General features: G+C 40.3%; 1 protein-coding gene across 3 annotated transcripts in view; it reads right to left on the minus strand.

Moving 5' to 3' along the window:
* The window catches only part of palld (palladin, cytoskeletal associated protein), a 149,846-nt gene that overhangs the window by 66,161 nt on the left and 65,545 nt on the right, over nt 1-18,140 (minus strand). For all 3 annotated transcript variants that reach the window (XM_063002067.1, XM_063002066.1, XM_063002068.1), the window contains exons 3-7: nt 5,988-6,163; nt 4,361-4,427; nt 1,832-1,949; nt 1,579-1,647; nt 156-297 (exon numbers count right to left, since the gene is read on the minus strand). In XM_063002067.1, the coding sequence (XP_062858137.1) occupies nt 156-297; nt 1,579-1,647; nt 1,832-1,949; nt 4,361-4,427; nt 5,988-6,163 (572 nt within the window). The remainder of the gene's footprint in view (nt 1-155; nt 298-1,578; nt 1,648-1,831; nt 1,950-4,360; nt 4,428-5,987; nt 6,164-18,140) is intronic.

The following is an 18,140-nucleotide window of genomic DNA, read 5'->3' on the forward strand; positions in this document are numbered from 1 at the left end:
CTGATTAGACATTTAAATAATGATTACCGTTCTGCTTAATGGTGTAGTAGAATTTTTCCAAAGAACAGACTGAACTGTTCTACTACACCATTAACCAGAACGGTAATCATTACTTAGTTAAAGGTCCAATCAGTTTAATGTTAAAATGCTCTTACTTTTCTGTAGAATGCGGAAGTCTGGGGAGTCCTGAATCTCATGACCCTGCCGGAACCACTGAACCCGGAGTGGTGGGCTCCCTTTTACTCTGCATTCCAGAACCACCACCTGCCCCTCACAGGCCTGTGTTTCCTGCAACACCTACAAAGAAAGATGAGAGGACAAAATGACTGGTGAAGAGACAGAGCACAGAACTGACACATGAAAAGTGTGGTGGAGAGGCTGTGCTCAAAGAATGTCAAACCACCAAAATATAGTCAAATTAGATCAATAATAATAGTAATCATAAAAAATAATAAGAGGCGCTCAGGTGGTGCAGTGACAATTGGCAGTCTGTCCAGGGTATTCCTGCCATGCGCCCAGTGTTTTCATATGGGTCCAGGCCCACCATTAGCCACCAAGATAAAGCAGATGATGAAAACAAAACAAAATAAAAAAATAGTAATAAAATACAGTTCCAGTTCGATATTTTCAACCCCCCTCACCTTAAAAGGTATTACGGTGTTGTATAAAAATTGAAAACAAGTCTTAGTAAGCAGAGAAATAGTATTTGTTGATACATACAAGCAATTTTAAATAAATAAGTTGACATAATTTTGAGTTAAAATGAAATACATTGTTCTCCTGACAAATGTGTACTATTATACAACCATCAGTCTTAGTACTTTAGTCTGGAAATTCCAAATAAAATTCACGATGGTGTCTATAGGAATGTTCATAGTCTAGGAAATCTTTTTTTCTATTTTATTTATGCATTTTCTCCCATTTTCTCCCAATTTAGCATAGTCAATTTGTCTTCCGCTGCTGGGGGATCCCTGATTGCAGTCGAGGAGGGTATATAGCTGCTCATGCCTCCTCCGACCCATGAGCAGCCCTTAGCAGAACCCTTTTTCACCCATGCACTCTGCACAGGTGCCTCTCTATCTGCCAATCAGGGTCCTTACACAGCGTTTGATTGCCCTACCCACATAGTCATCCCGCCCTAGCAGAGACTGCCAGTTATGCCCGCTAGATGGCGCCCAGCCGACCGGTGGCAACATCGAGTTTTGAACCGAGGAGTTCAGAATCTCGGCGCTGGTGTGCTAGCGGAATATCCCACTGCGCCACCTGGGTGCCTTGAAAAACTTTTTATACCTGATTTGTGACAGCTCTTTAATTTACATCTTGAACACTTATATCACAGCTGAAACTCAAATTAATGGTGGTTATTGATCCCAATGGTTTTATCATGTTGTCGTCCAACTTTAGGTCATACAGACTAGCAGTAGGTGTTAAGATCAGTAATAGTTATGTGCGGTTTGAATAATTGCATCTTTGTGCCCAGAATACAAGTCATTAGTGTATTCTTGGTAAAGATTATAAGCAATAAATCACATTATGGTTAATCTGGCAGTTTGTCAGGTAAAAATGTGCATATTTTACCTTAGTAAACATTGGGGCTGCTGTAAGAATTCCATCACTGGCATACTGTGAGGACAGAGGACTCTGAACCTACAAAAGAAAAGAGAGAAAGGGTCCGTTCTTTTGTCAGTTAAATTATAAGGTGGATTGAAAGAGGTCCACCTTAACAAATAATATGTCAGATATCTGATACAACCCTTGATACGCCTTTCAGTCTTTGTACTTTAAACATGGGTGTATGGTATATTCATGTATGTGTGTGTGTGTGTCTTACTCTCTGGGTCAAATTGGACAAAGGCTGGAGCAGCGTGGATCGGTGGGATGGTTTATCTGGGCTCTTTGGTGAGGAAGAACGAATAGTCAGTGACACAGATGCTGTTTTCTTTTGAACCCTTCGAAAACATCACAGCATTACTCAAACAAACTGAACATTCTTTAATTTAGGACAGTTATACACACAACCAAAACAATAATGCTTACAAACTCAGCGTCTACAGTGCTGGAAGCTTAATGCGTTCAATGTGTTTCTTAAAAGACTTTCTTTAGAGATTTTCTTGAAATGAAGTAAATAAATAAGTCCCAAAAATCTGCTGGCTAAGGCAAGAGTAACAGGATTTATGTTCCATTATGATGAACAGTGCATCAGAGACCGGGACAGATGAATGCTTAAGGTCAGTCTTGGACTAATAATACTTAACGGCTGGCTGTAGATCCATGGCTTATTAAATTTGGTTAAGCTAAAAGCTATGTTTGGCTTGGCTAGGGTGGGGTGAGAATGCCTAGTTAACCATGTCTGTTTTATATGAACACATTCCTAAAATGTTAAAGATTTTTACTAAATTGCTGTCTTGCGGAGAAGGTCCTGGGTTCGATCCCCAAGCGGGGCGGTCCAGGTCCTTTCTGTGCGCAGTTTGCATGTTCTCCCAGTGTCTGCGTGGGTTTCCTCCAGGAGCTCCGGTTTCCTCCCACAGTCCAAAAACATTCAGTCAGGTTAATTGGAGACACTGAATTGCCCTATAGGTTAATGGGTGTGTGTATGTGTGTGTGTATGTGTGTCTGCCCTGTGATGGACTGGGTGTTACTGTGTGCCTTGCGCCCATTGAAAAGCTGGGATAGGCTCCAGCAACTCCCAACTCCCCCTTTTAAAAAAATAGCAGCCATATGCATTTTGTCACCTACACTTTGACAAGTGCAATGCAGATCAGCACTGTATACAAAGAGACACACCCTGACTCTTTTCCTGTCTCTGTCCAGGCGCCATCAATCAGCCAGCAGAGGTCATAATTGCATTAGTTATGAGAGAGTCCCTATCCGGCTTTAATATCCCACCCCATCTGAACAACAGGCCAATCGGTGTTCATGTGGCTTCTCAGCCCAGACGGCAGGCAGAGCTGAGATTCGATACAATGTATTAGAGGTCCCAGCTCTGGTGTTCAGCAAGTGTTTTACCGCTGTGCCACCTGAGCGGCTCTTTGGTTGTTGTTTTTTTAAACATTACAACTTAGACTGATTTGGTGGTGTAGAAAGCTTTATATTGTGATTTAACTTTTTTAGCATGTCTACAGCTGGTGACCATGACTCAAACTATCACCTTATGCTAAATGGAAATTTGGTTCAGATGTGATGTGCAACACCAAAAATGATTTAGCAAAAGCTGCTGGAATGCAGGTGACACTGTATACAGTCAAACAAGCTTTACATTACAATAGGCTAAGAGGCTTATGTGCAAGAAAGAACCACTGCTTTAAAATGCACCCCTTTAAGCCTAAATGAAAGTTGTTGCTATTTATATAGACAAACAAAGCAGATGTTTCTTTCTTGCATGGCAACCTTTAGTCCATGGAAAAGTAAAGCTTGGTTGGGTATACACAATGATACATGTTCCATTAGCTTTTCCTTTAAAGTTATTCTTAACCTTGTTCCACTTATGCTGGCATAGAAAAATCACCAGCTGTAGTCAATAAATAAATAGATAGCATTGAATGCCTTTATTTGTCAGTACATATATAGGTGTACAGTACAACAATTTTGTATATCCCAGCTTGTTTGAAAGCTGAGGGTCAGAATACAGGGTCAAAGCGCAGGCTCAGCCATTGTACTGTGCCCCTGTAGCCGAAAGGGGTTAAGGGCCTTGCTCAAGGGCCCAACAGTGGCTTCATAGCAGAGCTTAGATTCAAACCCTCAACCTTTTGATTAGTAGCCCAAAGCTATCCAAAAGGACACAGAAGGCCATGCAACAGAGTTAAACTTTCTACAGTGGCAGTGAGTATATTTCTGACCCAACAGATTCTGTTTTATTTACAGAAAGCTTACATTGAACTTGATCCTGGACAAAAAGCTATGTGTTACTAATAATCATTCCTAAAAAATAGAAGTTTAAGAAGAAGAATATATTGAAATCCTTAGACTGCCGTGACATCCATGGTTCTTTCAAGTGTATGAAAACTTTTGGAAGCTGAGCTAAACTCAGCGCAGAGTGATAAGTGCGAGGGCACTTGGAAGGAGAAAAGGGTGTGGAGGAGAGGAAGAGGGATGAAGTGGTAAGGAAGGAAGGACACTTATGCAAGATCAGCAAAAAGGGATATAAAATAAATTAGGAAAAGGTAAAGGAAGTCATTAATCCTGTCCTTATTCATCTATTTAGAACTGCTATCTTTATCATGTAGACCATCATAGAAATTTATTAACTATTATAGGACAAATACAGAGTAATCTGTATCAATTACTGTAGCTCATAGTGGTAACGTGTCAGAATTATTATGTCAAGAGCATTATGACTTAAAGTGGTTATACTCAAACTTACTGTGGCATGGTTCCCAACTTTGATTTGGACACTGATCCTTCCCCTTCTGAGTCTGAAGATGAGGCGCCTAAAAAGAGATAACAATAGTTGTAGTCACGTGTGTCAATATGCAAACTATCAAATTACATACACTATGTGGATATCTGTCCATTCCTAAACCATGGGCATTAGTATGGAATTGTCCCTTCTTCTAGAACAGCTTTTTGCATTACTCCCCAATTTTCCTCCCAATCTAGTTGTATCCAATTACCCAAATGCATTTCACTACCTCTACTGCTGCAGACCTCTAGGAGGCCCGTGACTAACACACGCCCCCTCCAAACATGTATGCACTAGCCGATCGCTTCTTTTAACGGTCATATAATAACCCACCTGTTCGAGGAGGGTTCATATGGAGAGCCGTATCACACACTGATCTCCACCAGTCTCTGTGCATGAGACATTGATCAGCCACCAAAGGTCATCATTCCCACTGTTCAGACGAGCTTAATTGAGCTTTACCCATTTTAAATGCTGATATATGATCCAAAGAAGGTTGTTTATGCAAGAAATCCCAATATGCTCTATAATTACTCTATATCATAGTGCAAACCTAATAAGCAGTTACAGAAGATTTTACTGCTCCCGAAAAAATTTCTACCAGTTATTAACTACGAACGTTGAGATGCCTTTTATAAATTCTTGACTGTAAAGGTTTAATTACAGTGTTTAATAAAGACATGAAAAGTACAAATGTCTGCATGTTATTACTTTAGGCAGAATGTGTCAGTCTGTTATAATAAATGGATAAGGATCAAACCAGCCCCGGTTCTGGACTGCTTTGCTTGGGGGGGCAGTAAAACCTAATGAGGGGGCATGTTGATAGTCATGTTTTTGAAGCCAGAAATATATTCAAGGCTTGATTTGTGCATGAATGATGACAGCCAAGCTATTGATACTGGCTTAAAGTGATGTATGAGGTAAAGAAATAAAAATGCATGTTTTCGAACTTAAACTTAAAACCCAATGATTAAAAAATACATGTTGATTATGTAAATGGAGAAAAAAGATTATCTAATTGTATTTCATTTTAATACGCCCCCTTAATTAAATTGCCATTACTAATAGAACAACTCTATTTCTTGAAAGGCTTTAATACAAATTTAAGTCAAAGCTGACAAATGTACCTACACACAGACTGAGAATATTTAAACGTGGAAATAGGAATGAGTGAGAATATTTATATTATTGGGAAATTAAAATATAAAGAAAACAAAAGAATACTAATTCTGTAAAAAAAAAGTGTTTACCAGTATACCTGCCTCTCGCTCACACTAACAGAACATATACTGCCGAACTGAACTGTTTGGGGCAGTCTGCCGATTTTTATATGACTCAAAGAGCCAATCAGGAATAAGCAAGGAAATATCTTCACACTGTAAAACAAAATGCATTTTTGTGATTGGTTCAGAGATAATTTTAAAAATAGCCGTTGCTTGCATTGTGCTTGGGGGGGCAAAGACACAATTTGGGGGGGCAATGCCCCCCTCAGTCCCCCCCCCCCTAGCGCCGGCCCTGGATCAAACCATTATTTTATGAGTAATTAAACAAGTATGTGCATGAGATTGTGTCTACACACAGTTCTCACCCTCGATGTAGACCTCAGCAGAGGTGTTGTCTGCTCCCAGAGCGTTGGAGGCTACACAGGTGTACCTGCCTGTGTCGTCCTCGAAAGCCTCGGCAATCACCAGCGTGTGCAGGTCACCATCCTGCCAGATCTGAATATCGGGACAATGGTGCAGTTCTCGCCCCTCACAGAACCACCTGACCAATAGGATAACAAAAGAAGAAGTTAGATGCATTAATTGATCAATATCCTGAATGAAAAAGGGGTTTAAGAGGTCATTCTTTGATCTTGATGACCGTGTAATATTACAACCATTTGCTGCGAATCAGTGAAACCAAATATTTAGTCCCTTAAGGCTTTGTTCAGAGATTATTAATGTGATTTGTTGAAGTGTTCATTGAAAAGAAAATCTGTTTGTTTTAAGTGAAAGGCTCACAGTTTTGACATTCCCTTTAAAGATCCATTAGGAGCACGAAGATTAAGTTGCCTTGGCTGAAAATGTTTCAACAAGTTCACCCTTACCAGCTAATAGAGCAAAGCAACAGTGGACCATGATTAGGAGACCAGAACCTCATACATCTATCCACACCTTGGTTATTAGAGCTAAAATATAGTAATCCAAACTAATTCTAAAATTAAACAACTACATTAAAACTAAAGAAAACCTTGCCTCCAAAATGTAAACAAAGTAAAATAAAACACAGACCTGAAGATGCATGAATTAACATCAACATTATCCGACAGTCAACCATATTGTTACCATGACAAGGATGGCTGAGAAGGCACAATATTAAATGCCAGATAATCAAGTACTTATGTTGCATGTGCACAAAATGCAGTAGAAATAACCGGACTACGCTACAAATGGAGTAAAAAATGAGTTACCAGGTAGTTGTGTTTGTGATCTGCATTTTACTTGCATTTTTTTTAGCGCGTCCAATTGCCCGATTGCGTCATGCTTCCTCTCCACCAATGCCGAGCCCTGCTCTGATTTAGGAGAACTAAGCTAACCCACACCCCCTCCGACACGTGGGCAGCATGCCGTATGCATATTATCACCTACACTTTGACGAGTGCAGTGCAGCTTAGTCCCGCCTATATGTGAACAACAGGCCAATCGTTGTTCATGTGGCCGCTCAGCCTAGTCGGCAGGCAGAGCTAAAATTCGATACGATGTATTCGAGATCCCAGCTCTGGAATCCCAGGAATCACTGAGCGTAATGCAGTAACACAAACATGGATTGACAGAAAGGCCATCCATCACAGGGCCTCAGTAGATGCCCAAACATCCAAAAGCACAGCTGGGGATTCGAACCCTGGATCCTAGCAATACTGGCCTAGTATAATTTATCACTGGGTCATTAGAGTGTTACATGGAAACCATACAAAGTAACAACTTTAACATTAAAAGGGCAGTTGTAGCCTAGTGGTTAAGGTACTGGACTAGTAATCAGGAGGTTGGCGATTTAAGACACACCACTGCCAGGTTGTCAATGTTGAGCCCTTAAACAAGGCCCTTAACCCCCAATTGCTTGGACTGTATACTGTCACAACTGTAAGTCGCTTCAGATAAAAGCGTCTGCCAAATGCCAAAAATGTAAATGTAAAAGATTTTAACAGCTGACTTTGTGAAGATACAAAGACTATGGTTGCACTGACCCAAATTAAACCTAAACCTAATACATAGAGCACAACTCCTCTAAAAGAAGTGAATGGTAGGAAATACTTTAAAGTCTTTTCTCTTACAAATAAATTAGTTCCACACCATTGTAAAGTAAAAAAAATCATTCAGTGTACTAAAGTAAAAAAATATAATATTTTAAGCATACACAAACACACAAACAAACACTACATAAAAAACTATATTTCTATATTTCAAAAACTGGAAAGAATAAAATCATGTATTGTTTGTGTTGTGAATGAACCTTTTCTAGGCTGAAAAAAACATCATGGATGTGGGTTAAGGGATATTCTTTTTTCTACATTTACTTTCACCTCACATGAAAAGATGTTTTCCAGACATGCATTCTTCAAAATCATGTCTGACCCTTTGAGAACGATGGGATTGAGATTAGAACCACGGAAATGACTCATCAAGTGACTACTCACTACAGACGACAGAAGTGTATGATGCTGCTCTTACCTTGAAGGCCTGAGACTATGTATAATACTGAATAAAACTAGTCTTTCTCAAAGGAGCATGTGAGGTTCAGTCTAAAATCAGTACACACACAATTAAGCAGCACATTGCTAATTTATTATTTTATATTGCCATACTGAATTCAGAACTTATTAGTGTCTCTTTGATACATTAATCCAACCCATTTATAATGAGCTTTATCTACTGTGGTGAAAATTCATGTCTTCATGTAGAGACTAAAACTGTGCTTTATTCTAAATGTTTTTATGTTCTACAGATTTAAAGCACCAAAACCAGATACTTTATAACTGTAAAAACATTTTTTATGCTTTCACCTTTATTAACCACTTCACTAAGGTCACAGTGAGTCCATAGCTTGTCACAGAAACACAAGGTGCAGGGCAAGAGACTAAAGTAGCCAATTTATCCACTGGGATGTTTTGGAAGGTGGGAGAAAACTGAAGTACCTGAAGTAATTCCAAACAAACATTTCTCTTAAAAAAAAATACTGTATTTGTGCTTTTCTTTTATTTATCTAAATAATAAATGCTCTTTTATTTCTGAGGTAGGTACAAACTACGCCAAATAATGCTTATTGTGTAAAAAAAAACTGAAATGAAATTTTAAAACAAATCCCACATTATATAAATAAATAAATAATACAAATAAAGAAAGTATAGTCACATAAATACATTTGGCTGGAAAATCCCCTACCTGGCAACTTTGTAAAGTGCCGTCAACCAGGCGAGGTGAATAGCGCCAGTGCCCTCCGCTGTTTAAAGTGAATATCGATTCATCGTAAATGAATAACCGATTCGAATCGTGGCACATGTGCACCAATTTTTAACTAGTCTGTGATGCATCGTTACATCCCTACAAATCAATTATACAAAATAAATTAGATGCTTTTAACTGTGTGGAGACAGTTTCTGTTTCAGCATGACTGTGCCCCTGTGCCCAAAGCATGGTCCATAAAGACATGACAGGTTTGTTGTAGAGGAATTCATGAGAAGTAATGCCCAGGGTGGGGGCTACAGTTTTAAAACTGTTCAGAAGTGAAACAACTTTAAGATCCACAGAAATCACCAAAATATTAATACTTTCACATTTACAATGACCCTCCCAGGACCACTACAGAGTAGGTATTACTTAGGTGGTGGATCATTCTCAGCACTGCAGGGACACTGGTGGTGTGTTAGTGTGTGATCGGTGTATGTCTCTCATGCTACATGAAAAGAAATGTATACACTCATCTCCTTATATTTAGCAATCACAAGATCTCATGAAGTTAAACTCATGTCTCCAGGTGTATTAGACTGCTGCGCCACTCTAGAATTTCCTTTTAATACAGAGGAGTCGATGATAGAGTGCTTAATAATGAATCATGTTTGATGATTCTGTTTGAGTGCAGACTGCCAGGTGTCACAGACACACTCATTTGCCTGGGGCACGGTGCATGTTGGCATGATACAAAAGTCTGAGAATTGTAAAGGAACAAGGACAAATACTTTACTCACACTCAGACAGACAGACAATCCCTCTTAAATGCAATGACTGTATAACATGTGAACATGAACTAGTGACCTGAGATGCCTTTTTGCACTTATGTGTTGCTGCTCCAGGGAACAAACCTGTCAAATTGTAGACCTGTTCAGTCTCCTATACCCCAAGGCTGCAAAAATGCACCGAACAGAAAAGTAGCAGGAAGCAGACAGACTGTAAAGCACACACGTACTGACACACACACTTGTCAGATTTGTAGCTGAGGATATTAAGTCCTGAGCGTTGCAGAGCTGACAGCACAGCTGTTTCCAAAGCACCCAACATTCCAGATGAGTGTTAAAAGTTCTATAAAGGATCCCAAAATTTTGGCTCCTATCAGGCCTTTTCCACCCAAACTGCATTCATCATTGTCCTCTTTTGTCCTTTTTATTAAACCTGACCTTGTGTGCAGTTCCAGTTTCCTGATTGTCTTTGATGATATGCAGAACATTAAATCAAACCGGATCGCACAGATGAAACATGCTGGATGATATATGCATCCTGTATCAGAGTTCTGGCGTCTGATCTCATGTCGAATGTTTCAAACATTCCACAACATCTTTGAGACATACTGTCTGGTTTGTCTGGTGCTGTGGACACTTACCACAATCTATTAACAAACACAGTGTCCTCATACCTGGCGTACCATCCTCCAGCAACCAAGCCATGACATGGTTTTGGCAGTAGTTTGATTGCTGTGTTTACTCATTTATTAAATAATTACTCTTAAATCACCTTATAAACCATTTTGCTGTGTGACACCAACTCTACTAGGTGCACCACTGTAATCTGATCATGTGAAAACTGAGAGTACACGACTCACACAATAACTGGATTTGTTTCTGCTGACTATTTACAACTAATAAAGCTGTTCCTGTTAACAACATGGCAACAAAGAAGCAATCGCTATTAACAAGTAAATATGAATGCCTTTATTTGTCCTTTATACATATACAGGTGTATTGTACTTATACAGTGTATCACAAAAGTGAGTACACCCCTCACATTTCTGCAGATATTTAAGTATATCTTTTCATGGGACAACACTGACAAAATGACACTTTGACACAATGAAAAGTAGTCTGTGTGCAGCTTATATAACAGTGTAAATTTATTCTTCCCTCAAAATAACTCAATATACAGCCATTAATGTCTAAACCACCGGCAACAAAAGTGAGTACACCCCTAAGAGACTACACCCCTAAATGTCCAAATTGAGCACTGCTTGTCATTTTCCCTCCAAAATGTCATGTGATTTGTTAGTGTTACTAGGTCTCAGGTGTGCATAGGGAGCAGGTGTGTTTAATTTAGTAGTACAGCTCTCACACTCTCTCATACTGGTCACTGAAAGTTCCAACATGGCACCTCATGGCAAAGAACTCTCTGAGGATCTTAAAAGACGAATTGTTGCGCTACATGAAGATGGCCAAGGCTACAAGAAGATTGCCAACACCCTGAAACTGAGCTGCAGCACAGTGGCCAAGATCATCCAGCGTTTTAAAAGAGCAGGGTCCACTCAGAACAGACCTCGCGTTGGTCGTCCAAAGAAGCTGAGTGCACGTGCTCAGCGTCACATCCAACTGCTGTCTTTGAAAGATAGGCGCAGGAGTGCTGTCAGCATTGCTGCAGAGATTGAAAAGGTGGGGGGTCAGCCTGTCAGTGCTCAGACCATACGCCGCACACTACATCAAATTGGTCTGCATGGCTGTCACCCCAGAAGGAAGCCTCTTCTAAAGTCTCTACACAAGAAAGCCCGCAAACAGTTTGCTGAAGACATGTCAACAAAGGACATGGATTACTGGAACCATGTCCTATGGTCTGATGAGACCAAGATTAATTTGTTTGGTTCAGATGGTCTCAAGCATGTGTGGCGGCAATCAGGTGAGGAGTACAAAGATAAGTGTGTCATGCCTACAGTCAAGCATGGTGGTGGGAATGCCATGGTCTGGGGCTGCATGAGTGCAGCAGGTGTTGGGGAGTTACATTTCATTGAGGGACACATGAACTCCAATATGTACTGTGAAATACTGAAGCAGAGCATGATCCCCTCCCTCCGGAAACTGGGTCGCAGGGCAGTGTTCCAGCATGATAATGACCCCAAACACACCTCTAAGACGACCACTGCTTTACTGAAGAGGCTGAGGGTAAAGGTGATGGACTGGCCAAGCATGTCTCCAGACCTAAACCCAATAGAACATCTTTGGGGCATCCTCAAGCGGAAGGTGGAGGAGCGCAAAGTCTCGAATATCCGCCAGCTCCGTGATGTCGTCATGGAGGAGTGGAAAAGCATTCCAGTGGCAACCTGTGAAGCTCTGGTAAACTCCATGCCCAGGAGAGTTAAGGCAGTTCTGGGAAATAATGGTGGCCACACAAAATATTGACACTTTAGGAACTTTCACTAAGGGGTGTACTCACTTTTGTTGCCGGTGGTTTAGACATTAATGGCTGTATATTGAGTTATTTTGAGGGAAGAATAAATTTACACTGTTATATAAGCTGCACACAGACTACTTTTCATTGTGTCAAAGTGTCATTTTGTCAGTGTTGTCCCATGAAAAGATATACTTAAATATCTGCAGAAATGTGAGGGGTGTACTCACTTTTGTGATACACTGTATATTTATTAGGATTTTAACGTCATGTTTTGTTTACACGTTTGGTTACATTCATGACAGGACAGGTAGTTACTGGTTACACAAGATTCATCAGTTCACAGGTTTAATGTCAGACACAATCATGGACGATTTTGTATCTCCAATTCACCTCACTTGCATGTGTTTGGACTGCTCCACCTGAGGATCAAACCCAGGACCTTCTTGTTGTGAGCAGCAGTGATACCCACTGAGCCACCCCAGATGTATTGTACAATGAAATTCTTTCTTCACATATCCCAGTTTGTTTGGGAGCTGGGGTCAGAGCGCAGGGTCAGCCATTGTACAGCATCCCTGGAGAATGTTAAGGGCCTTGCTTAAGGACCCAACAGTGGCTGCATGGAGGAGCTAAGATTCAAACCCTTAACCTTTCAATTGACAGCCCAAAGCTCAGCCTACTAGGCCACCACTAGAATAGTTAATAACAATTAACTATTCTAATGTACAAATTTAAGTCAGATTTTGCTAATAGACTTTACTGTATTTTATATAATTTTTTATTCATATACATTATGGTTTAATCTTTTATAATACCTATTTATTAATGTAACAAAATGCTGAGAGAGTGAACAGGACACAAGTGCAGACATCAGAAATTATTATTAACAAATACAAGGAACACACACAAACACATATAACTCTAGGGACCAAGATATGAATTTAAAACTCTTACAATTCTTACATTCTTAATGACATACCACAATGAAGGAACACTAGGATTGAGGGTCATGAATTCACAGAGAACAAGGACATTAGGCAGACACGATAGACAAATGCCAAACTAACCATTTGCTAATGCTAACTGTGAATGCTAACATTAACAACTGAGCAATTAGAAATAAATCCCTAAACAAATCTAACCTGAAGCTTTAAACAGAAAGTGATAATTCCTATGCTAAGCTAATGCTAACTTCTAGGCTAAAATTACCTACAAAAAAACTAGAAGGCGGTCTCTAAACTAATTTAATCTCAATGCAAAACTAGAAAACAGAGAAACACCAGACAAAGGAAAAGACAAAAGATACTAGACCAAGAACAGGAGCAAGAACAAAGACACAAGCATGGACAGGCATGAAAGCAGTAACACCAACAAACAGCAGGAAACACAGACACAGTAAGAACCACAGACACAACAAGAACCTCAGACACAGCTAGAACCACAGACACAGCAAGAACCACAGACACAACAAGAACCACAGACACAGCAAGAACCACAGACACAACTAGAACCAGACACTGCAAGAACCACAGACACAGCAAGAACCACAGACACTGCAAGAACCACAGACACAACAAGAACCACAGACACAGCAAGAACCACACACAGCAAGAACCACAGACACAACAAGAACCACAGACACTGCAAGAACCACAGACACAACTAGAACCACAGACACTGCAAGAACCACAGACACAGCAAGAACCACACACAGCAAGAACCACAGACACTGCAAGAACCACAGACACAACAAGAACCACAGACACAGCAAGAACCACAGACACAGCTAGAACCTCAGACACAGCAAGAACCACAGACACAACTAGAACCACAGACACTGCAAGAACCACAGACACAGCAAGAACCACACACTGCAAGAACCACAGACACAGCAAGAACCACAGACACAACAAGAACCACAGACACAGCAAGAACCACAGACACAGCAAGAACCACAGACACAACTAGAACCACAGACACTGCAAGAACCACAGACACAGCAAGAACCACAGACACAGCAAGAACCACAGACTCCGCTACGATGACCCACAAGGAAGACAGAAGACAGGAGGTACTAAATACACTGAACAATAATTGAAACAAAACGAAAAGCTGCGACAGAGAGGGCATGAGACCAAAACAATGAGTATGTATGTATGAACACCATGACAGGGAAGGACTGGCATTGGTACAATTACTGAAGAGCACATTGTAACAGGCATGGTGGCTAACAACATAAAGTCACTTTTGGTTACTTTTTTCTGTGAAAGGAAGTAGTCACAGCATTTCCTGAGGGAAGCTAAAGTGGTTTGCTACTCTGTTTATTTGCTGCTTTGCATTGTGTGCTGATCATTAACTTGAAACTTTAATGTTTGATGCCTAGATGTGAGTACTGTTAACTATGTTTATTCAGGAAATGGTTATCATTATTGTTGGTATAATTTATATTTTGGAAGTATTATGGAAGGTAGTAATGCTAATGCTATACGCTAACCTCCATTGTAAATTCACACTGGTAATGTATGTATATTTCTACTTGTGTAGACAAGGAGTTTATTTTGGAAATCCATTAACCATATTTAGCTGCTGGATGGATTTTGGAAACTTCAACAGGGACTAAATGAAGGTTTGGACAAGGACTGCATTATACTGGTAGCTTAGGATTACATTTACATTGTCAGCATTTAGCATACGCTTTTATCCAGAGCGACTTACAATTATGACTGAACTAGTGCTGGTAAATTCGGTTCATTTTATGGACTCGGGTTAATCTGAGTCAATCAGTAATGTGATCCGCTTCACTTGGGTCTGTTGAGTCACTTGAGTCACTTGTACTGACATTCTGATTGCGATTGATTTACTGCATGAAAATGCATCCAAATTTCACTTGTCTTCCGTGCACTCATCTTCTGTAAATAAATCCTTCTCTCTTGGCACCTCACACTTCTCTTGTCAGTGACAAGTTGACACTTTTTTCTAATTGGAATCTTGATCTACGGCAGAGGGGGGTGGACTCACCTACCAATCAGATGGGAATATTAATGGGTCAAGGGTTTAAAATTACCATGGGGGCTATGATACTCCTTAAGTGGTACAGTACTAAAGTAGCCTGTAAGCATTTGTATTTTAATAATAATATAACTATATTTTGTTGTTTTGCTTCCAAGAAAATATGCTGCATTACTAATCTATACCTTAACTACTGATAATAATAATAATAGCATGTGCATAAAATCAGCCACATAATGAACACCAGTGTGTTTAACTGCTTGTTTATTGGAATATTTAACTTATTACTTAGATTCACGGACTGGAGTGAAGTCGGTTCAGCCAAATAATCTGAGTCCACGGTGTTTCGGTGAGTCCGCTCACTCGCCTTGTGTACTTAGCAGCAGCCAGTCAGAGGACTCATAGGATCTGGTTTAATTGAGATTTCGGACTCGTGATTCCTGATTCAATACAAAGATACGAATCATTAACCCGGGTGATTCAGGAACCGCCCAGCTTTAGACTGAACATGATTTTGAGCAATTGAGGGTTAAGGATCTTGCTCAGGGATCCAACAGTGGCAACTTGGTGGTAGCTTGAACCGGCAACCTTTTGATTACTAGTCCAGTACCTTAACCACTGAGCTGTCACTGCCCATTACATTGATTACATTGATTACATTGATGTGGACTCCTGGTAAGGCTTAAAAGCTTTGAACTTTACCAAGCCTGCTGTGGTCAACCTTCTGGACTTATTTTGAATAACACCGGGAAGAGACATTTGTAAATTTTTTCAATACATTAATACAGTTTTTTGTTCAATGAGTGTTTTCTGGAGAGGAGTGTTTAAAAAAAAAAAAAATAAATACTTAACACAGGATAAGAAGTGCAGGGAACCTAACTCAGTTTATTTTTCTGTGTACACCTTTAAGGGAGGAAGGTTACAACATTTTTTTCAAAATTTATTAGCACCTAAGCCGCTCAGGTGGCGCAGCGGTAAAGTACGCTAGCTCACCAGAGTTGGGGTTTCGAATACATCGTATCGAATCTCAGCTCTGCCTTTCCGACTAGGCTGGGCGGCAGTATGAACAACGATTGGCTGTTGTTCAGGGTTAGGGGTAAAAGAAGTTGGATCATAGGTCCTCATAACTGGTGCGACTGCGGCCACTGCTGGCTGACTGATGGCGCCTGCACAGGGCTGAGGAATAATGCTGATGAGGGTGTGGCCCTCCGTGCACAGTGCCTGTCAAGTGTATGAACTCGACTCGTGCAGGTGAAAAATGCAGTCTGTACTGACTGTACATGCCGGAGGGGGTGCATGTCAGTTGACAGGCATCCTCAGTCAGCAGTGAAGGGTCGAATCAGTATAGAGGACGCAATCAGAGTAATTGGACACGACTAGACTGGGGGATAAAAATTGGGGGGAAAAAAGATTAGCATCTAATGAATCAGAGTCCCTTACTACTTATTATTGTTAAATATTTATTTTTGAGTGTTTATTGTTGTAGCTGTAGCCAATGTTCTGTCTCAAATCATATGCTATGCTCTGTCAACATAGTAGCATCAACACTGATGATGTATTAATGTGACATTTTATTTAGTATGGTAGTGTTTAATAGCTGCAGACTGAGACGAGCTGTAATAGTGTTTGTTAGTATGAACATCATCCAGCTCTTTGAAGGATAAAGAAGATAAAGATATATTTTATAGTCTACACTCTGGAACATCAATAAAGTCTTACAGATGTTCTGGTAACTGTGGAAAACATGGCAGGAGCTTGAGCTCATTATGTTGTTTACTAAACCACTCAGCAGTATGTAGGGGGGCATTATTATCTCTAAATAAAGAAACATAATTGGGAAAGATGTTCCTGTAAAATGCACTGACATTCATTTGATTATTATTTAATTATTTAAAGCATGTACTATTTGCACTGATTTGATTTTCACTAGAATGCCCAGAGGTCAGGGTTTTGTGCTACTAATACCAAGTTTAGAAACTAAATACAAACTATTTCCAAATTGCAGCCCTGTCACTGGCTCGTAAACAGAAGATTAATTCAGTTTTGTTTATGAAAGGCTGTTCTGTGAAATTTGCAATTCAGTCACCCGTTATTTGGCCTCTTTGAACATTTGGAATTAATTGCCCCAGTTTGCACTGGAATCTCACCAGTTTTTCTTGTCATAGTTGATACATGCTTTCACTTTTTTTTTTTTTTACACTGATCAGCCATAACATTAAAAGCAAATCCTTGTTTCTACACTCCTACACTCCTGCTTGTTTTGAATAGCTCCACTTACCATATAGAAGCACTTTATAGTTCTACAATTACTGACTAGTAATCTATTTCTCTACATACCTTTTTAGCCTGCTTTCACCCTGTTTTTCAATGGTCAGGACCCCCACAGGACCACCACAGAGCAGGTATTATTTAGGTGGTGGATGATTCTCAGCACTGCAGTACCACTGACATGGTGGTGGTGTGTTAGTGTGTTGTGCTGGTATGAGTGGATCAGACACAGCAGCGCTGCTGGAGTTTTTAAATACTGTGTCCACTCACTGTCCGCTCTATTGGACATTCCTACCTAGTTGGTCATCTTCTATCTAGACCTTCATTAGTGGTCACAGGACGCTGCCTACGGGGCGCTGTTGGCTGGATATTTTTGGTTGGTGGACTATTCTCAGTCCAGCAGTGACAGTGAGGTGTTTAAAAACTCCAGCAGCGCTGCTGTGTCTGATCCACTCATACTAGCACAACACACACTAACACACCACCACCATGTCAGTGTCACTGCAGTGCTGAGAATGACCCACCACCCAAATAATACCTGCTCTGTAGTGGTCCTGGGAGAGTCCTGACTATTGAAGAACAGCATGAAAGGGGGGCTAAAGCATGCAGAGAAACAGATGGACAACAGTCAGTAATTGTAGAACTACAAAGTGCTTATATATGGTAAGTGGAGCTGATAAAATGGACATTGAGTGAGTTACATTCATGACAGGAACGGTAGTTACTCATTACACAAGATTCATCAGTTCACACAAGGTTATATCGAACACAGTCATGGACAATTTTGTATCTCCAATTCACCTCACTTGCATGTCTTTGGACTGTGGGAGGAAACCGGAGCTCTC

The sequence above is a fragment of the Trichomycterus rosablanca genome, chromosome 9, assembly GCF_030014385.1.
Source record: "Trichomycterus rosablanca isolate fTriRos1 chromosome 9, fTriRos1.hap1, whole genome shotgun sequence".
Classification (NCBI taxonomy): Eukaryota; Metazoa; Chordata; class Actinopteri; order Siluriformes; family Trichomycteridae; genus Trichomycterus; species Trichomycterus rosablanca.